This window comes from Triticum dicoccoides, chromosome 5B (genome assembly GCF_002162155.2).
Source record: "Triticum dicoccoides isolate Atlit2015 ecotype Zavitan chromosome 5B, WEW_v2.0, whole genome shotgun sequence".
NCBI lineage: Eukaryota > Viridiplantae > Streptophyta > Magnoliopsida > Poales > Poaceae > Triticum > Triticum dicoccoides.
The window spans coordinates 691,658,438-691,678,339 of NC_041389.1; the positions used below are offsets into that span (position 1 = coordinate 691,658,438).

The 19,902-nt window shown below is 44.0% G+C and overlaps 1 protein-coding gene across 1 annotated transcript; it reads right to left on the minus strand.

Moving 5' to 3' along the window:
• Positions 1–2,879: 2,879 nt before the first annotated feature.
• LOC119306681 (guanosine deaminase-like) lies at positions 2,880–4,603 on the minus strand. Its single transcript, XM_037582840.1, has 5 exons — positions 4,427–4,603; positions 3,833–3,892; positions 3,507–3,697; positions 3,269–3,373; positions 2,880–3,186 (listed from the first exon to the last, which is right to left on the minus strand). Exons 1-5 carry the CDS (start codon positions 4,440–4,442, stop codon positions 2,998–3,000), a joined length of 561 nt encoding a protein of 186 aa, XP_037438737.1. The 5' UTR covers positions 4,443–4,603; the 3' UTR covers positions 2,880–2,997.
• Between the last annotated feature and the right edge of the window lie 15,299 nt (positions 4,604–19,902).

Sequence of the window (19,902 nt, forward strand, 5' to 3'; positions counted from 1 at the left end):
AGTTGGGTATCTTCTCAAATGTATTCTTGTGGTTCTTGTTTTCTTTGACCTTGCTTTACTAGTCAAAATGTAATGATGTATTGTCATGTACCAAAAATGAATGATAAAAAAAGTTTAAGGACTTGCAAAGAAATGTGCACACGGACAAGATGCGACCGGGATGCGTCCGCGCGCTGGGCGCACGGCCACCGCATCCCGAAAACTGCCCGGACACGACCCCATCCCCGTACCCAAATGGACAACGGACAAAACAGACGTTTGTTTGGGGTCGCGCGGATGGAGTTGGCCTAATTTCCTAACCCATACGATGCGGATCATGTTGAGCCTAACTCGATAAACAGTGAACCACACGGGTGGTGCAGCAATGGCAGCAGGTGGCCGTTGGCACGACGCGGCAATAGTGCTGCTCCTTTTGCAGCGGGCGAGCCATGCACCAAAGCTATTTTTTTAAAATAATATATTTTTTTTATTAATTTCCATAAATATTACGCTGAATAAAAAAAAATACACCGTCGGTCTGCTGCAGGCCGATTGGATTCCAGTTGGCCTACAGCTGGCCGACTGGCCCCTATCGGTCCACTGTGGGCTGATTGCGTCCTGTCGGTCCACTGTGGGCCGACTGGAGCTAATTGGCTCGCTGTGGGCTAATTGTTTTTGCAAAAAAAAGTAGGCATAAAAAATATATGTTTAAAAAAATGTTAATTATGTAAATAAAAAATGTTAAACGTGTATAAAAAATGTTCCTGATGTATACAAAAAATGTACAATATATATGCAAAAAAGTTGACATAAAAAATATGTTTTAAAAAGTGTTATGCATGTATTTAAAAATTGTTAAATGTGTGTATAAAAAATGTTCCTTATTTATACAAAAAATATAGAATGTGTATGAAAAAAAGTTGACACCAAAAAAATATGTTTGAAAAGTTGACATTTTTTCAAATACATGATTAAAAATTGTTAAATGTGTGTATAAAAAATGTTCCTTATCTATACAAAAAATATAGAATGTATATGAAAAAAGTTGACACCAAAAGAATATGTTTGAAAAAAAAATTCTAGTTCCATACAAAAAGAGCAACCAAACATACTTAGGTCCGTGATGCTCCCATACCGGATCCGGAGCTGGAACATTTTTTTATACATGTTTAACCTTTCATTCCAATACATGAAACATTTTTGTGTACTCGTTGAACATTTTTTCAAATACATGATTAATTTTTTCAAACATATTTTTTTGGTGTCAATTTTTTTTCATACACATTCTATATTTTTTGTATAGATAAGGAATATTTTTATACACACATTTAACTATTTTTAAATACATGATTAACACTTTTTAAAACATATTTTTTAGTCAACTTTTTTGCATATATATTGTACATTTTTTCTATACATCAGGAACATTTTTTTATACACGTTTAACTTTTTTAATTACATGATTAACATTTTTTAAACATATATTTTTTATGCCTACTTTTTTTGCAAAACAATTAGCCCACAGCGAGCCAATTAGCTCCAGTCGGCCCACAGTGGGCCGACATGACCCAATCAGCCCACAGTGGGCCGACCGGGGCCAGTCGGCCAGCTGTAGGCCGATTGGAATCCAATTGGCCTGCTGTGGGCCGACTAGGCCCAGTCGGCCTGCAGCGGGCCGGGGGTGTATTATTTTTGAAAAAAACTTACCCAGCGTAATATTTATGAAAATTAATTAAAAGAATGTATTATTTAAAAACAATTAGCCGCACCAGACGAAAGAAAGGGAGACAGAGGGAGAGCTCAGGATCACCTTCAGGCTGCGCCAGAGGTTGCCATGTGGGGTCCTGGGCCTATGGGCAGTGAGAGGAAGGAAGATGGGTGGCTAGATGCAAGATTTTGACCAGAGTCCGCATGGTAATCTGGGGACAAATGGATGAACTCTCATGTTTGGCTCCAAATGACTTTGATCCAAGGGGGGAAATGACGTCAACTTGGATTTGCTACATAGTAAGGCTCATCTCAAGGATTATTTTGAGATTTTCCAGATGATTTCTTTCGTCGTCGCCATGTCCAGTTTTTAACTTGGGCCGATTCTGTAATTCAAATTTAGTTTTTGAAATTTACAGCAAGGGTAGTGGGTTGATTTATTTTCTGAAGGTCAAGAATGTGATAGGGAAGAGGATGTTAAATTTTTAAGACTTTTGGAGGTGAGAAAATGCATGTTGTAATAGTTTTCAATTTTCACCCACTTCTAAAATAGTTCACCTCCAAAATTTAGATTTTTTGGGGCAGGTGAGTTCTAAGGTATTAAAAACCTAAAAATGTTGTTAATATGATGTCGAGGAAACTCATATTTTCTTTATATAAACACATGTTTTAGGATTTTAGCAAAAGAGTTGGCCTTTTGGGTTTTAGTTAGAATAAAATGTGATCAATTATTTTTAGGGTTAATATCACAAGTATGACCATGGAGAGTATTTGGTTAGGTTTTGCCACATATTTTCCTTAGTAAATTTTTTACTTGCTTACCAAGCCCGTAAGATTCAAATCGTTAGTGTGTGCACTCCCTCGCTTGTCCTGGGTTCTTTCTCAAGTCAAGCAATCAAGTGAAAATGAAGGCCTGAGTCTGAACAAATCAGCATCCTCTTATATTTGGTTCACACTCGGCCACTTCTATTAAGTGATTTATTCTATGGTGATGGGCACGACGTTTTAGCTTTTGAGATGAACAGTAAATCAAAAACAATTATCAAGTGTTCAAGTGTGCATGACAGTTTTCATGCGAGACATAATAGTTGTAGTTCTGTTTTTCTTTGTATATGTTCGTGTTAGTGCCCACAATTAGTGAGTGACAATTAGTATCTCAGAATTAAGTAAGATCAAATTAGAATCAAATGGTATATTTAAGTTGATAGTTTTTAGTCCATCACCAATGACATAATTTTGACAATTACATTATTTTGTCTGAGCATCAAGGGCTCCCATGATGTGAAATCACATCATGTCTTTATCTACACATTATTTCAATCGAAATTTCCCCTTGGTGTTCTCAAAGACCTGTTCAGCAAGCAGGGCTCCATTCCCATCTGCTCGCTTTATCTCCAGGTTGGCCGTACGGTAGTGCCCAGTTCCTCCGAGAGCATCAGCAATGAAGGCGTCAAATCCAATGGCAACAGCAGCTTCTGCCTTGGCTCCATACACCAGCCTCTGCATTGCAGAATTCAGCATGATTATTACTAGTTAGTAAACAAATTAAGCTACATGCATTCTACAGCAGTAAGGGGCGAACCTTGATCCGGGATAGATGAACGGCGCTAAAACACATTGGACAAGGTTCGCAGGATGCATACATTTCGCAATCCGACAAGTCAATCTTGCCAAGCTTTTTGCAAGCCTAGAGTGAAAGCAAAATACCGATTATTTGATACAGACGATTAAACATTGGAAGTGAACAACAAGAAAACATTAAGTACCAAAATGTAACCAGTAAGCACCAAGTGCATCTAGTTACAGGGTACCTTAAGTACCTCTCTTATTGCAGTTACTTCAGCATGTGCAGTTGGATCGGTGTTCTTCAAAACCATGTTATGGCAACTGACTACCACTTCGTCGTTGCGGACTACGACTGCGCCAAATGGCCGTCCGTGGCCACAGTCGACTGCTCGGTAAGCTTCTTCTACCGCTGTCGATAAGAACTTGTGATCTCTATCTTGTGCAGCTGTTCAAAGAAGCAAAGCATACACAAGCCAGTCTTTTCTTTAAGAAAGAGTGTTTCTCCAATTGCGGAGAATAACAAAGATGTTCATTGGTCAAATACGTTATGTCTTGCAATGCCGTAAGAAGCAGGGAGTACCTTCCGGGTGACCAGGAAATGCAGAAGCAACCGAGGTAGCCCCGTCATTGGACTCCACAACTACAATTTCACAAGAGATTTTCTTGCTTGAGACTTACTTGGTCAAAAGGCAGGATAAAATGAAGTAAAGCACGTGGGTAGAGCAACTTATGAAATGTAGAGAGAAAATTAGCACACATAAACAAACAAGACCGCCATGAACTGAAGAAAGGTTGTGAAAGCGGCAGAGCGTGCGTTCGGGGATACAGGAGTCGGTTCTTGTTTCCTCAGCGGCTCTCGCTCTGTAACTATTTCCCCTCTCGCTTAATGAAAATGACAGGCAGCAAATTGTTGCTTATTCTTGAAAAAAAAAACACCCCGGCTATGCAGGACAGGACAATGGAACACTGACAGCACTCAGCAATCCAGAGACAAAAAGAATTCAGTCCCTCTCGTGTATGGCCTGCTCTACTCTACCAAAATTCAGTGCAGTCTCCTCGGCACACTCCCATTCAGATGTGGAACCAGGAGACTGCCACCCCATCCATCGAGATCCAAGCACACCAACCCAGACCCAGGAGATGACCGGAGCAGAGCGAGAGCGGCAGAGCATACCTTTCGCTTCCTCCATGGCGAGGGATGGCCTGGGAGGAGGAGGGGAGCGGGTCGGCGGAGCGAGGCGACAAGATGCGCGTCGGTCGGCCCTTTCCCTGTCCCGTCCGTCCGTGGGAGTGGGGGAGGAAAGGGAAGAGCTGCTGGCGCTTGGTCGTCGCTCGCCGACGCGGAAGGCTGATGAAGCTGGAGCACCGGTCCACATCAGCGCTAGTACAGAACTAGAACTTCTCACACCAACGACCTGTAATTTTTATCGCTTATCCACTAATATCAAACTTACAATCTTTGAAGCGCCACACCGCATAACCAAATTATCTTTTTCGTTCTACGCTATGCAAGTTCCGGATTGAGATTCACTGACTTGGTAGTCACCAGTGAACAGTGCGGTGACTTGCCCCCTCTCCACACCGTCCGATTTAAAATCGGCGGGCAGATACGCTTGAACAGTATTATTGAATATATGTTTTGAACATGTTTAAAATATATCTTAAAATCGGCACAAGGGCAAATATGTTTTGTCTGAAAACAAAAATTAAATTGGACCGATCATTTAAAATATATAGAAGAATAAAAATTGAACGTCAAAAATACCTCTAACATTGAGAAGGAAAGTCACAATGCTACAGTGTCAGCCTAGTGTAAATAAAGAAGAAAAGTTAGGGATTGTTAGTACATAGTTATTAGGTTGTTTACTGTTGGTATTTACTGTAGATATAAATAATTTAAAGTTAATTTTATTTCATTATCAATTTGTTTGTATGTAATTACCATAAATGTACACAGTAGATCATCAATTTGCAAATTAATTTAAATTATTTTAGTCATAATCATATGGATAGAAAGAAGGAAAGTTATGATACTGTGGCTTGTTTAACTTTTCTTCTCAATGTTAGAGGATCCGGTTCCGTGGGATGGGTGGAACTGCAAAAAGCTGCATGCAAGGGGGCCATCCAAAGTGATTAATGAATTAATCTATGAACGTTGCTACACGGACGACACTTCATGCACATACACACACGATGTTTTTTTTAAGCATCAGTACACACACAAGCACTCATATACACGCGCATACACTCATCCCTATGAACACGCACACACACACCCTACCCCTATGAGCACCTCCGAGAGACTGAGTCGGCATATCATCTTGAGATTTATGAAGCCACCATAGGCGCCTCGTCGTCGACGGGAACGTCTCCTCCCACTGAAAGCACATCGCCGGAAATCCTGAAATAAATCCAGAAATAATGCGAGCATCGGGATTTGAACCCTGATGGGTTAGAAATACCACTGTCCACCTAATCATCTCAACCACAAGTTGGTTCGCATACACACACAACGTTGGATATCCCAATGTCCATGCGTCAGACCAAAGTGGACAAAGCTATTGAATTAGGCATCGTGCAAATATCGTCCAAGCATATGTCGTCTCTGAAGTAGTTTCGCTAATCTATCTATGCACCGGAGAAAACTCCACTCTCAGAGTCATATGGACTCAATCGACATAATAATCATCCGAATTGACGATTTTGACCAACATATTTGTCTAGCAAAGCCGCAATATGCCCCATATCATCAAAAATCCAATTGTCAAAAAATAGAGAGAATTTTTTTTTGATCTTTGTCACATACAAATGCTACGGGTAAATTTTAAAGCAAAAAGGTTAAGCATTTTGGCCTGCGCAAAAAAAGAAAAACAAATCGAAGACAAAATGTCACCACGAAATGACAATCCAAATTTGTTTTTTCACCGACGAAACAGGGCTGCTCCGTTCCACATGAAAGTTATCAAGCATGCTTGTAACACCAATACAATCATTTTTTAAAACATTTACAATTTTTCTCAGGGTACCGTTCACCCGGGAGCACATGCTCGCGGGAGCCAAAACGCCGCTTCATCCATATCACCATAATTTATGGAAGGCATCTCAATTCCAGTCCACGAGGCTCAGTATTTGGAGGTGTAGCCATTGGTTTAGATCATTTCCAGCTGTTCAGCCCCACAGGAGACATTTTTTTTGCCGCTTGGGGGGCTGCCGGCGAAACATTTAGCCTCGGGGTGAAAAATTATCCACTCGTTGCCCCCCGCGCCCTCGCCATGTCTCGCCCTCGCGGTCCTCTTGCTGCTCGCCCAGGGACGACTCCGCCCTGGCCTCTGTTTTTGCGCATCCAAGCCGCCGACGTCGTCCAGGGCTGACTGCCCCCTGGACTCCGTTCCGCCTCAGACTCGCCTCGCTGCATCCGAGTGGCAGTGGCCTCGAGATACTGCTCTCGACCCCGCCTCTGTCGTGCGTCGCTGCCACGCCGAGTCACCGCTCCTGCCTCAACTCGCCACCGGTGCGGGCCGCCGCGAGCCGTCGGGCTGCTGGCCTGCTGCCTGCTTCTCTGTAGCGAGCTGCCTCGCCACCGGCTTGCCGCCTCGCTGCGGTGACTCGCCACTTTGATCCACCATACTGCGAGCCACATGTCCACGGCCATGCACGCGCCGCTCCGCCCGGCCGTCGCGCGCTCCTCCTCCGCCCCCGTCCCGTCCGCTCCCTGGCCTCGCCATCTCCCGTCCGCTCCCTGGCTGCAAGCAGGCGACCACAACACCGAGAAGCTCGACGGCATCATGGCCGACTGGAAGGAGGCCGCGGCCGCTTGGCACGCCAGGAAGAAGGCGCTGCTCGCACGTGGGCGCGCGGCCGAGGAGGACGCCGTCGAGCTCGCCAAGATGCATCGCCCGGTCAACAACGACAACGACGGCCTGCGGCGCGCGCTCGAGCGGGCGGTGGAGGAGGCCAACGCGCGAGTCGCTCGAGTTCGCCAGCGACGAGAACTCCAAGCTACGCGACGTTGTCGTCGAGAAATAGGATGCCATGGACGAGCTCCCCGCCTCACTGCTCCGGCGCCCTCCCCGCGAGCTCACGCGGTCGCCGTGACGCCCGCGCCCACCCGCCATGACGCCCGCGCTCGCCCGTGCCCCAGCTCCGACGCCCTGCTCGCCGCGCCCGTCCCGTCCGATGCGCGCCTGCTTGCCTCAATGGGTGGGGGATGGGGGAGTGTGCCTTGTGCGACCGAGCACGTGGGTGGCCCTGGAGGAGAGAGAGAGAGAGGGAGAGAGAGAGAGAGAGTAGAGAGGGAGTTGGGACACCGACAGTGGACCTTTTGCATGCAAACAATAGTGTTGGCGTCCCAGCTGCCCCCCGGGGGGCTGGGTTTCGTCTGGGCTCGTCGGCTGTGTTTTTGCTCAAATCCGACGAAAACTGGGCTCTTGGGATGACGAGTGGGAGGAATTTTACTCGCCGGTGGTGAAAAAGTGCCTTGGGGAGGCTTCCTGGGGGGACTAGTGGAGACGCTCTTAGGGGACACCCCATTCGCCAACTACTTGCATAGTTTCACCTCCCTCCTGAACATCCCGCAGCTAACCTCCTCTCCCGCCTGCCAAATAATGGCGAACAAATGCATGCGAACAGATGCATGCCAACTGCATGGGGCCTGATACGTCTCCAACGTATTTATAATTTTTGATTGCTCCATGCTATTTTATCTACTGTTTTAGGCAATATTGAGCTTTATTATCCACTTTTATATTATTTTTGGGACTAACCTATTAACCGGAGGCCCAGTCCAGATTTGCTGTTTTATGCCTATTTTAGTGTTTCGAGGAAAAGGAATATCAGGCGGAGTCAAAACGGAACGAAATCAACTGGAGAAGTTATTTTTGGAAGGAAAGCTACCGGATGGACTTGGACCCCACGTCAGGAGCCAAGGGAGGTGCTCACGAGGGTGGGGGGCGCCCCCTGGGCGCGCCCCCTGCCTCGTGGGGCCCCCGTAGCTCCTCCGACGTACCCCCTGCACCCATATATACCTACTTATCGTAAAACTTCCAAAACAGAACCTAGATCGGGAGTTCCGCCGCCGCAAGCCTCCAGAGCCACCAAAAACCAATCGGGACCCTGTTCCGGCACCCTGCCGGAGGGGGATCCCATCACCGGTGGCCATCTTCATCATCCCGGCGCTATCCATGACAAGGAGGGAGTAGTTCACCCTCGGGGCTAAGGGTATGTACCAGTAGCTATGTGTTTGATCTCTCTCTCTCGTGTTCTCTCTCGTGTTCCATCTATGGCACGATCTTGATGTATCCCGAGCTTTGCTATTGTAGTTGGATCTTATGATGTTTCTCCCCCTCTACTCTCTTGTGATGAATTGAGTTTCCCCTTTGAAGTTATTTTATCGGATTGAGTCTTTTATGAGAACACTTGATGTATGTCTTGCCGTGATTATCTGTGGTGACAATGGGATATCATGTGCCACTTGATGTGTGCTTTGGTGACCAACTTGCGGGTTCCACCCATGAACCTATGCATAGGGGTTGGCACATGTTCTTGACTCTCTGGTAGTAGCTTTAGGGCACTCTTTGAAGTACTTTTACGTTGGTTGGATGAATCTGAGATTGTGTGATGCATATCGTATAACCATGCCCACGGATACTTGAGGTGACAATGGAGTATCTAGGTGACATTAGGGTTTTGGTTGATTTGTGTCTTAAGGTGTTATTCTAGTATGAACTCTATGATGGATTGAGCAGAAATAATAGCTTTATGTTATTTTACTACGAACTCTTGAATAGATAGAACAGAAAGGATAACTTTGAGGTGGTTTCGTACCCTACCATAATCTCTATGTTTGTTCTCCGCTATTAGTGGCTTTGGAGTGACTCTTTGTTGCATGTTGAGGGCTTGTTATATGATCTATCTATGTTATTATTGTTGAGAGAACTTGCACTAGTGAAAGTATGAACCCTAGGCCTTGTTTCCTATCATTGGAATACCATTTACGCTCACTTTTATCGCTCGCTAATATTTCAGATTACAAAAACCTTTATCTACTATCTATTTTGCACTTGTATCTTCGTCTCTTCGCTGAACTAGTGCACCTATACAATTCACCATTGTATTGGCTGTGTTGGGGACACAAGAGACTCTTTGTTATTTGGTTGCAGAGTTGTTTGAGAGAGACCATCTTCATCCTACGCCTCCTACGGATTGATAAACCTTAGGTCATCCACTTGAGGAAAATTTGCTACTGTCCTACAAACCTATGCACTTGCAGGCCCAACAACGTCTACAAGAAGAAGGTTGTGTAGTAGACATCAGGGCCATTTCAGCCATGTTTTCTCACTCATTTTTTCCTCCACCCGCGCCTATAAAAAGGTTGTCATCATATCCGATAGCTCATATCCCTGCTTCTCATTGCCTTCACCTCTATCACCACCGCCCCACAACCTCCAACTCCCTCCCCGCCGCCCACAACCTCCAACTCTCTTTGTGTCATGCACAATCTCCACTTTCCCCGCCGCCCACAACCGCTCTTGGAGTAAGAGCAGGATGATGAGTCCACTTTTGCATCCCCTTTATCCATTGTTTCTACACAACAGTGGTAGAAGTTTAATAATTTTATCGCTCACCCACGCCATTTTTGCCTTGCCAAGTTCCCAAAGAAGAAGAGTATTTTGAGCATTGATTGGAAAACACCTAACTCTAGGTGAAAATTATGCTAATTGATGGCATAATAACCTCCCTTATGAAGATAACATTTCGTGGGAACCGATAAAACATAGAAGTTTTACCCGCAAAAAATAGAAGTTCCTTATGAAGATGAGATACCTAGCATCTAACATATAAAGCCTCCTACACTACCCGCCGTTTCAGCGCCCTCGCGGCTTCAAAATGATCCTGCACGCTCGATTTGCCTCGCTGGCTGTTTGCATCGTACTTTTTATCACCGTGGTAAACATCTGGGCGCTCGTTCTTGTGAACGCCGCGGAATTGGGCTAGAGCGGCTGATGCATGGGCCAGCTTTGCGCGTGGGCCAGCCTGGCAGCCACACTGTGTGTGCGTGCCTGTGTCCGGGTGAAAGCGGGGGCGATCGATCGTGGGTTGCCAGTGGCGTTCCTGGGTTGGCAGGGCATTTTTTACCGTCCTCGTTTGCACCCAGTGGCGGCGCCTCCGCTTCAGCCGTGGCGGGCCCATCTGTCATTCTCGTGGGTGCGCGGCTCAGAGAAAGCAGCGGGCGAGCGAGCGGCCTGGGCAAGCGGGCACGAGACAAAAGAAAAGGGGAAGCGGCAGCGAGAGAAAAAAGGAAAAGCAGCCAAGACCTAGCCGCCTCCTCTCCTGCCGCCGCCGTCTCGGCCTCGTTCGCCTCCTCTCCTGTCGTCGCCACCGCCTCGGCCTCGGCCGGCCCGTGCTCTCCCGGCGCCCGTTGGCCTCGATCCGGCCTTAGCAGGAGGAGCTCGTCCTCGAGACTTGGCAGGAGGAGCTCACCCTCGAGTAGGACTCAACAGGAGGAGGGGGGCAGCAGTCGCGCCCCATGCTCTCTCGTCGCCCTTGAGGTGAAGGTAACGGATGAAATCCCATGGACGAGCTCGAGCTGGAAGGACGCAGACGGCAGCGGCTTGGACCAACATCGTCCTGGCGGTGCCTTGCCAGTGAGCGCCACACGTGGTGCAGCAGGCGGCAAGCACGGCTTTGGGAGCTGCGCATCAAGCGACGACGACCGCATCTGCCACCTCCCCTGGCACCGATTTGTTCGTGAGGTGTTCCATGCTGAGGTATGAAGAGACGATGTCCCATCTTCTGCATAAAAATACCTTTTCTTTCCTCATTTGATTATTTTGGGATCTATCTCTATGCAACCACTTTTCTAGATTAACTTCACAAAATGGCGGCAACAATTAGTTGAATGGTTGAAGTAGTAGTCAATTTGGTTCATATGCTTTGAATAAAATTGTGTTCATAGATCATGATATGCACTTTGAATGAAATTGTGTTCAGTATACCAAGGATATTAAGAATTCGATTCATAAATGCAGCCAAGATGTAGAGCGGTGGTCGACGCGGCAGCCTGCTCCCAAGTTGCAAGTGATGTTACCAGATAGCAGTATACCAAGGGTTATAAGAATCCGATTCATAAAATGCAGCCAAGATGCAGAGTAGTGGTCGATGGCGGCGGCCTACTCCCAAGTTGCGGGTGAGAAAGTGATGCAGCAGTTGTTGGTTTGCATACATATTGATCTATTCTGTGAATATTTTGTGAGGTATCCTGATTGGCGTATCACAGGTTGCTAATGCTGTTCAAGCAGGTGCTTGCATGGACATCTTCATGATTACTGATTATAAATGAACACACGTATCTTCTCTCGAAGTTCTGAGTGTTGAGTGTGGTTTCTCATTGTTTCTGTATTCAAATACTGATGAATCAGCACTTCCAAAAGATATGTAAGTTCAGTCATCATCTCTGACTCTGTGCTGTGTAATTCTTTTTATTCAGCAGTCCAACTGCATCTCAACAACTAAAATACAGTATATCATAAGGTGTTTCATCTCTCAAGCCAGTGTTTGGCTTGTGTACAATATTTGCTTCCTCTTTCTAGGGCAGTCAAATTGATAGGATAATGTATGATCATGCTTTGTAGAGAGCTGACCTCACATGGAACGTCCTACCCATCTTAAACTTCACCCAGCCTTGTTACACTTGACCCTTTAATTTCCTAGAAAATTTCATCTTTGTGCAAATATTGTTTTATTTGTCATACTCTTATACACTGAAGTTACATTTTGTCCTACAGACTGATGGCCAAAGAAGATTGGGGAAGTTCCACTATGTTTCTACAGACTGTTGGCCAAAAAAGATTGGGGGAAAATAGCTCTGGAGAAGGATTGAGATGAAAATGGGATTGGGATCTCACTTCGCAATGCATTGAAGAATCATGGTAGAACTGTTTATATTGCTGACTGAGATGGCGATTAGGATTTATTGCTTTTTATTAATTTTTATTTTTTCTACTTTGCTCAGATAATTTATACAGGCTGTTCTTTCTTTAGGAATAACTTGGTTACACAATATACTTGAAGATTGCAGTAGGAACAAAATGCTTAGCAGACCAAACTAATTAGGTAAGCTGAGAACTGATTGGTCTAACCCTAGAATAATTGGTTGCCAGTCATAGAATCATCTTGTACTGTTGTACATAACTAATTTTGACTTGAACTTTGGTGTGGTCATGTATCTTTGAAGTTTTCTGAAGACAGACTACTCTTGCATCATTATGTGCAACCCACAGGGATCTCACTCGGTGAGACATGCACACCTATGCCACATCTTCACATGTAAGTTTGTTTTGCTTAGCCATGGATAGTGAGGTCCCCTTTTTACCAGTTCATTTAGTTATTTAATATCAATATCTTTACTCTAGGATTTATGTCCTTGCCAACTCTACAATTGTCCATTGCACACTCAAGAGTCTAGATATTAAATTAACTACTTTTGCGATCCCTGGACTATACGAGTCAAGAGAGCTGATGTTCCTCAATATTTCTGGATTGCCCATTTTTCAGCTGAGTTAAGGCTTTTCCTATTGTCTGCAAATGAAAATTATTTTTTGTACCCCTGGTAATGATAAAAGAAGAGTTTTCCCTTTCCCTTTGTAAAATTTTTCGCACACGATGTTGTCGAGGATGATTTCAGAATTTATATGCTCATTGTTTCCATTACATCTTTCCCCGTTAACTGATATTAGACAGTGGTCTATTAATGTTGCACCTGACTCTGTTTTCCAAGGAAATACGAATGAAGTTATAGTACTTGGAAACTGCGACTCCTCTTCGCTGAACAAGAAAAGTAAAAATGATAACATACCAGGCAGTAAAATTACATGGCTGATCTCTGTTTTGTGCATGTTAGGTGAGCATTATGAATTGTTCTACTTCCCTTAAGAGAGTGTACTTTCCTCTGATCAGATGCTCACTTATATTTCTGGAATAAACAAATCTTTTGGGATGTAACCTGTTCTTAGTTTTGATGCCTTACCGTCTGCCTTCTCCTCTCCTTTATGTTGTTTTTTTCTAAATTATTTGTCTAGGCTACTACCACAACTTGTTGGTTTAGTTTAGGGTGTGTAGGAAGAATTTGCAGATGAATCATGCTATATGGTTTAGGCGTGCACATGGCCACTAATAATCACAAAAAATTGATATTTGATGAAGCCATCATCATGTCATGTAATTACTTGTAGAACAACTATATTGTTTTTTGGGGCGGTAAAGCGGAAACGATAGGACTCTGTAACTCATGTGAGTGTTGTTTGATTATGTACTTTTTCAAGCGTGTGGATGTCGTTGGCATGTTTAGTATACGCACGAAGATATGCAAAGTGTAAAATGGTTTCCTGGGAACGTCAGATTTTTGCTCCTGGGAACAAACGAACTGTTCGTCAGGGAGTGATCACCCCACCGAACGTTTTTGTTCGATCTGGGGGAGGAGCTGGAGCGAACGATTCGCCCCAGGCCCCCATGCAAACAGTTGCCCCTGCAGGCAAAAACAAAACCCTGACCGGGCCTTTACAACCTCCAATTAGGCCAAAAAATGGCCCAGTTTTTTGTGACGCCTCAACACTTGGGTCATCACTCGAGGTTATAGCTTTTGAGTTTTAGGTGATATTTTTTAATTGATTTTTGGGAAATCATGATGCTAAATATATGAAATGTGTTAGTTAGCTAATCTATTGGCTCTTTGGTGTGTATGATGACATGATGGCAATGAAAATAGATTTTCAAACTGATAGTATTTGTGTAGTTTAATTTTGACAGAGTATAGGACCATACTCAATATCTTCCGCTTTGTGTATGATGGCGGCTTTTCTTGCTTATAGTAATCAGCTAAATAAATATGTGGGCATTTGAAAATATCTTTGCAATTAGGCCAGGCGCGAGAAAAAATTCAAAGACGATGATCTCTTTTGGTGTATTTCCGTTCTCCCTGTTCCAAATCTTCTTGTTTGGATGCCACTGGCACACCACATGCTGTTCTGAAGATATCATGCTATGGGACTTTTCAGCAGAATCAAAACAAAAGGAAGCTATGGTGTTACTTGCATCTCGGTTTTCACATTCTTCCCAGGTTTTACAAAAACATAAACATGATTGGATGGGCGTCCTTGCCGGCGACCTTGCTATCTCCAACCCATCCACAGGTATTGCAGCTCCTTCTATCCAATTTATTCACTTTTCGTCCTCTCTGCTGTAATCTGGTGGTTGAAATCAATTCGTCTGGATAGGGAGGAGCAATTCACTAATCATTTACACTATGAATACTTCATTTTATTTCATGTATAATCTGTATAAGAAAGAGAAGTGGGGTAGCTCCTCCGTTTCAGTGCTTTAGCCTGAAAAATATTTAGTTTCCCTTAGATAATTTGAGTGATGCTAATATGATAGTTAATCATATAACCTCGATTTCATGTATAACATTACTTGAAAATTTATAGCATGTGGATCACCACAAAGAATAATCTCCCTTTAGATAAATTTGAGTGGGTACCCATTTGATAGTTAATCAATTATGCTAATAACGAGGGCGTCCGGACCAATCTGCCTGCCTCCAAGAGCGCCTTTTTCTAGGGGTATCATGACAACCTGTGTATTTCCTGTGATAGGTCGATGTAGTAGATCTGAATTTATGGGATTGGTTCTGAAATTTGGGATTCGGTGACTCTGCGTTTTAGAGTAGCGGCATAAAGCTATAAGAATACCCATGTTCTGAATTTATCTTTAGCCTATGCTTCAGTTCAGGTGCATTCTTCTTGATTGTAGTCGGAGGTTGTGTTGTTGCTCCTGCGATAAGTTGTTATTTGGATTTACGGTATTAAGTTACTGCTTTCTCTATTTTTTTTGTTTGGTGCTTGTCTTGCCACAGAAATTGCGCACCTGAACATGCCCTCTTTTTGTACCATTTTTGTCGTGCCTACTTCAGTTTCACATATCTAAATATGTGTGATCTGGTCACCTTAGGTTGAGTTACATGCATTCTGTTGCACACACTTTTTTCGATCTATTTCGCCCTATAGGATGCATTTGTTTTTCTTAGTTGTTCTCCTTTTGTTCTAGTGCCATTTTCGTAACTGGGATCATAACACTCGCTCTTTTTTGGCTGTAATATATGGTCACCCAGAAAATACCAAAGGAAGTAGCTTGTCGTTTGAATATCCCAAGCATGGACTGGTGGGACTACAGTTTGGCAAACAACGCTTCACTAGCTAGGACAGAGTATGACAAACAATCACATGACGTCTGCATCTTGATCAACATGGATACAAGAAATTTCTCCTAAAAACGGGACTTGAGGTTGGTACGGATGTCCTGCTTACATTCAAGATGAACGTTGGCAATGATCTGTACATGATAGTTTGCTTCGATGACATCTGAGAGGTTTATAGGTCCTAATTGAGGTTGTCTTTAGTTGGTACGGATGTGGTTGGTACGGATGTCCTGCTTACATTCAAGATGAACGTTGGCAATGATCTGTACATGATAGTTTGCTTCGATGACATCTGAGAGGTTTATAGGTCCTAATTGAGGCTGTCTTCAGTTCATTAGTTTTTATCTCTGCTATGTTAGCTCTTTTGTGAGGGTCCAATTTGCTGACCACCTTAGAAGAAACACGCTTCAACTATTTCTAAAGCACTTAGATCAAAAGATTTTCTTATGTTAGGAGGTTTCCATCCAATCTTCTGAAGATAGTTTGTTGATATATGTGATCATGTACCATGTGTTCCATTGCATATGATAACTTTGTAGTGGACATATGTGGCCAAATATCTATACTGAAACATCTTGAGAAATCATCAGGGATATGAATGAGAATGGAGTAAGAAATTGTGATACACCTTCCTTTAGGTGCATTTTCATTCAGATGGTGATCCAGGTTTGTTGGCGCAGTACATGCTAACCACCAATTTGTTTTCTTATCTTTAGTACAAGGCTTTACCAAACTATCAATTGAAGTGCAGGTCAACCAAAACTTCATATACATAGGCTGAAAGATGAAAACTAAAGACCATGGAGAAGATCACACCATCTTTATCCCAGGAAAAAGAACTGCATGGTCACTTGACTTTACAGACAACACGCTACACTATTAACTTTGGTTTAACTGATCGACAATGCCTCTTTGTTATTAGTTATATACTAAGGAACATGCCTGTGAGTATATACTTAGGCTATGTGTGTGAGACCAGATTGTTAACATAATACTCTTAGTGAACCCCTTATTTATGTTGTTCCTATGCTTTGGAGACTACAGCTGACATCCTCGACAGAAATACCTCCTTAACAATCATTCCCGCTTTTATTTACTTGAAATTGTTTCTCTGCTCTAGGTGCAAGGATCTGGGATAGGTGTATTTAGTTTTGCTATGGCGATGTCACATGTAAATTAAACCATCTGTTGTGTTCTGCATTCCGTGCCATTGCCTATGGTCATTATGTATTTCCTAAGAAAGTATGCTCGGTGTTGTTTGTAAGTTGGATCTTCCTAAAAACCAGAGGATGTATTTTTCACAGGAAATAAACTTTGTATTGTCAAACTTAGTTGAATAACTCCCAGATTTTATCTACTTCGCTGTTTTCGTGACACTCATAGGCTGTTTGATAATAGGCCTAAAAACCTAGATGTCTGATAATAGGCCTGAAAAGCAAGATGTTTGATAATAGGCCTATAAACCAAGATAAACTGATGTTTTCACACCTTTGCTTTGCATCTGTGTTGACCAGAAGAAATTGCTTACAGAGTACCTTTCTTACAAAACCTTTCCTCTGCAATTGTATTAAGTTACTTTTGATACCAAACTTTTGTTCTAACCTCATTAGCAAACCTGATGACCTGATCCAATTACTTACCTGTGTAAAGTGCAAACTTGTGTGCTCACTACCTATTCTTCTCTTACTGGAGATGCATTCACCTGCGTTCCATTCAAGTAACAGATATATGTTGTTAATTATATTCATGGTAGATAGATGTTGTTAATTCTATTCATGGTGATTGCCGGCATAGTTAACTTATCCTTTGTGTAGTATGATTATTATACACACTCTTTCCATTTCTATTTTCCCCTCCTAAGCCATTTATTTTGTCTACCGCAGGTTGCTTGGTGTCCTCTCATCGTGTCTATTGGTGCAGTATACATATCCTCTCTCGAAGAGATGAGATAAGGATTACATGGCTACCAACAACCCACCTCACCTATAATGGAAGACATCCTGATTCATTGTTGCAAGCTAGAGAACAATAACTATCATGTTGGTGATTTCCTTGATATATGGTTCTACAAGTGTGTCATATGGACCAATGAAAGCAAAGATATTCCAGAGATAATAACTATATGGGCTACTCCAAATGGTCTGAGAGTGGAACCAACACCTTTTATAGGCCTTCAAGTACCTGTGTGGAAGTCTATCATGCAAGCATTATCCGACGACTGACACTCTGCTTTTTCGTACATATCCTCTGAAGACCATGATCAGACTAAGAAGATGCCTAAATATGTTGTGAGGCTGCCTATATATAAGTGTATTTCTGTAAATTGATATCAGTCATTCTACTATCTGTAAACCAATTTAAGTCATTCTACTATCTGCAATACAATCCCCATTACTTTATCTTTTCATCTGTGTCTCTTACTTATTCTTCACTAACATTGCTTCTAATTGGCTTCTTGCCCCATTGGCGCAACCGGGTCATCTAGTGAGAGTAAAACATCAAAGATTGTGCATTGAATAAAACATAAAAAGTACCGGGGCAAAAACCTACTAAAGCATACAGATTTCTCAAACATTAAGGTAAATGGGTAAAATAATCCAATTCATTTCTCAAAAGATTGAGGGGGAATGGATACATTAATTCCAGTTCCAGATAATAAATGGAGCTGAATCCTCGTCATGATGATCATCATGCATACAAGTTCAAACCAAGTCAGGAAGAACTTCTTGGGCTAATCTTGCCGGAGATGGCTGCAAGTAGTAACGAGCTAGAAGTGGAAGGGGAAATCTATCTTCATCCTTCAAGGTATCTTGCTAGCTCCTTGGCCCCTCCTTCATCATCTTTGTAGCCTTCCGCTTCGTCATAGTCAAAGGGGTCCAAACATGTCAAGGGCATCTGTCTCATCGTCTCTGTCATCATTATATAGAGATCAAGGCCCACGACGCAAATATACCGGCTGAAATCACAAGAGATGACGTGGTTGATGTCAAGGCTGCCAAAATAGTCCGCAAGACAAGTGGAGGTCTCGTTGGTGTTATTCCGCATGTTGATCGCGAGAAAATAGTGTGCACATGTTGGGATGAACTTCCATATTCTCTGGCTCTCGCGGCACTCGTCGAGCGTGACGTAGACAATCACTAGTAGAAAAAGGATCTAATGTGCAGCTTAATAGTCTCGGTTTGTATCGGAGCCGGCACTAATGGAACCATTAGTGCCGGTTCCAACGGCTAGGTGGGCGGCGCTCGTTATTACCGGTTCGTGGTGAACCTTTAGTACCGGTTCGTGCCACGAACCGGTACTAAAGAGGTGGTGACCTTTAGTACGGGTTGGTGGCTCCAACCGGTACTAAAGGGGTGTGTTGCCACCCGCAGTGCACAATGTTTAGTCCAAGCTCGCTAGTTGAGAGGAGCTCACATCGGTTTATAAACCCCGCCGCGACTACCATGTCGAGCTCCTCTCTAAGTAGACCTTTGTGGGCCTATTGCAAGTCTTCTGCCCTGTGGACCCTACCGGGCCGTACGGGCCTGCATCCTGGCCCAACTAGAGGTTGGGTTTCTAGTCGTATGTAGGCCGTTCCGGCCCAGTAGATGGGCTGTTTTTATTTTATTTAAAAAAATGAAAAAAATCATTTAGACCACGGCGCCTCGTGCCACGTGGTAGCCCTTTAGTGCCGGTTCGTGCTGAACCGGGACTAAAGGAGGGGCCTTTAGTTCCCACACTTTAGTGCCGCTTGCAGCAACCGGCACTAAATGCCCCTACAAACCGGTAATATAGCTCCATTTTCTACTAGTGAATATCATGATTGTTTGTACTCAAAAGAGGGTACATGGGGGTTAAGTCTTTTCGGAGGTTGCGAAATCCATTGAGCCCCCAAAGAGTCTCGAGGCGGAGCTCATACTCTTTCTCCCACCCCATGTCAGGGTCCAACAATCTCCACACCGTCATGGTGCGGTCCTTGAGGTCCACGTGCTCGAGGAAGCCGTCAATGGAGACCAACTTGATGATGGAGTCCTGGACGACGTGCATGGTGCGGTAGCATTCTGGTTGCGCCACCCGGGAGTTGCTGCGTTGGTGATCTTCTCCAGGCAACTTTGGGGGAAACGGAAAGAAGCCAAACTCCAGCATAGGGTCGTCAATGGTGTCGTTGCTGAATAAGGTGTCCAAGAGGCAGTACGTGACGCCACGCAGGAGATCCACCCAGTAGCCGATACCGTTGAACGAAAACACCACAACGGGTTGGAACACGCGCATGTCGATGCAAGACTTATTTGGGAATGTAGCTTTCTTGACCTCAGGCGAGGGCGGCAAGGACGAGGAGGCGGGCCGCCACAGCAGGAGAGCATCTTGCTCCTCTCCACCACTGGCGTCGTCCGCCAACTTGCCTGCAAGGACTAGGGCAA

Coding starts and splice junctions, on each gene's coding strand:
- LOC119306681 (XM_037582840.1), bottom strand. Junction 3,698..3,832: donor ATTTCCTGGTCACCCGGAAG/GTACTCCCTGCT, acceptor TTCTTTGAACAG/CTGCACAAGATAGAGATCAC. Junction 3,374..3,506: donor AAGTAACTGCAATAAGAGAG/GTACTTAAGGTA, acceptor CTTTCACTCTAG/GCTTGCAAAAAGCTTGGCAA.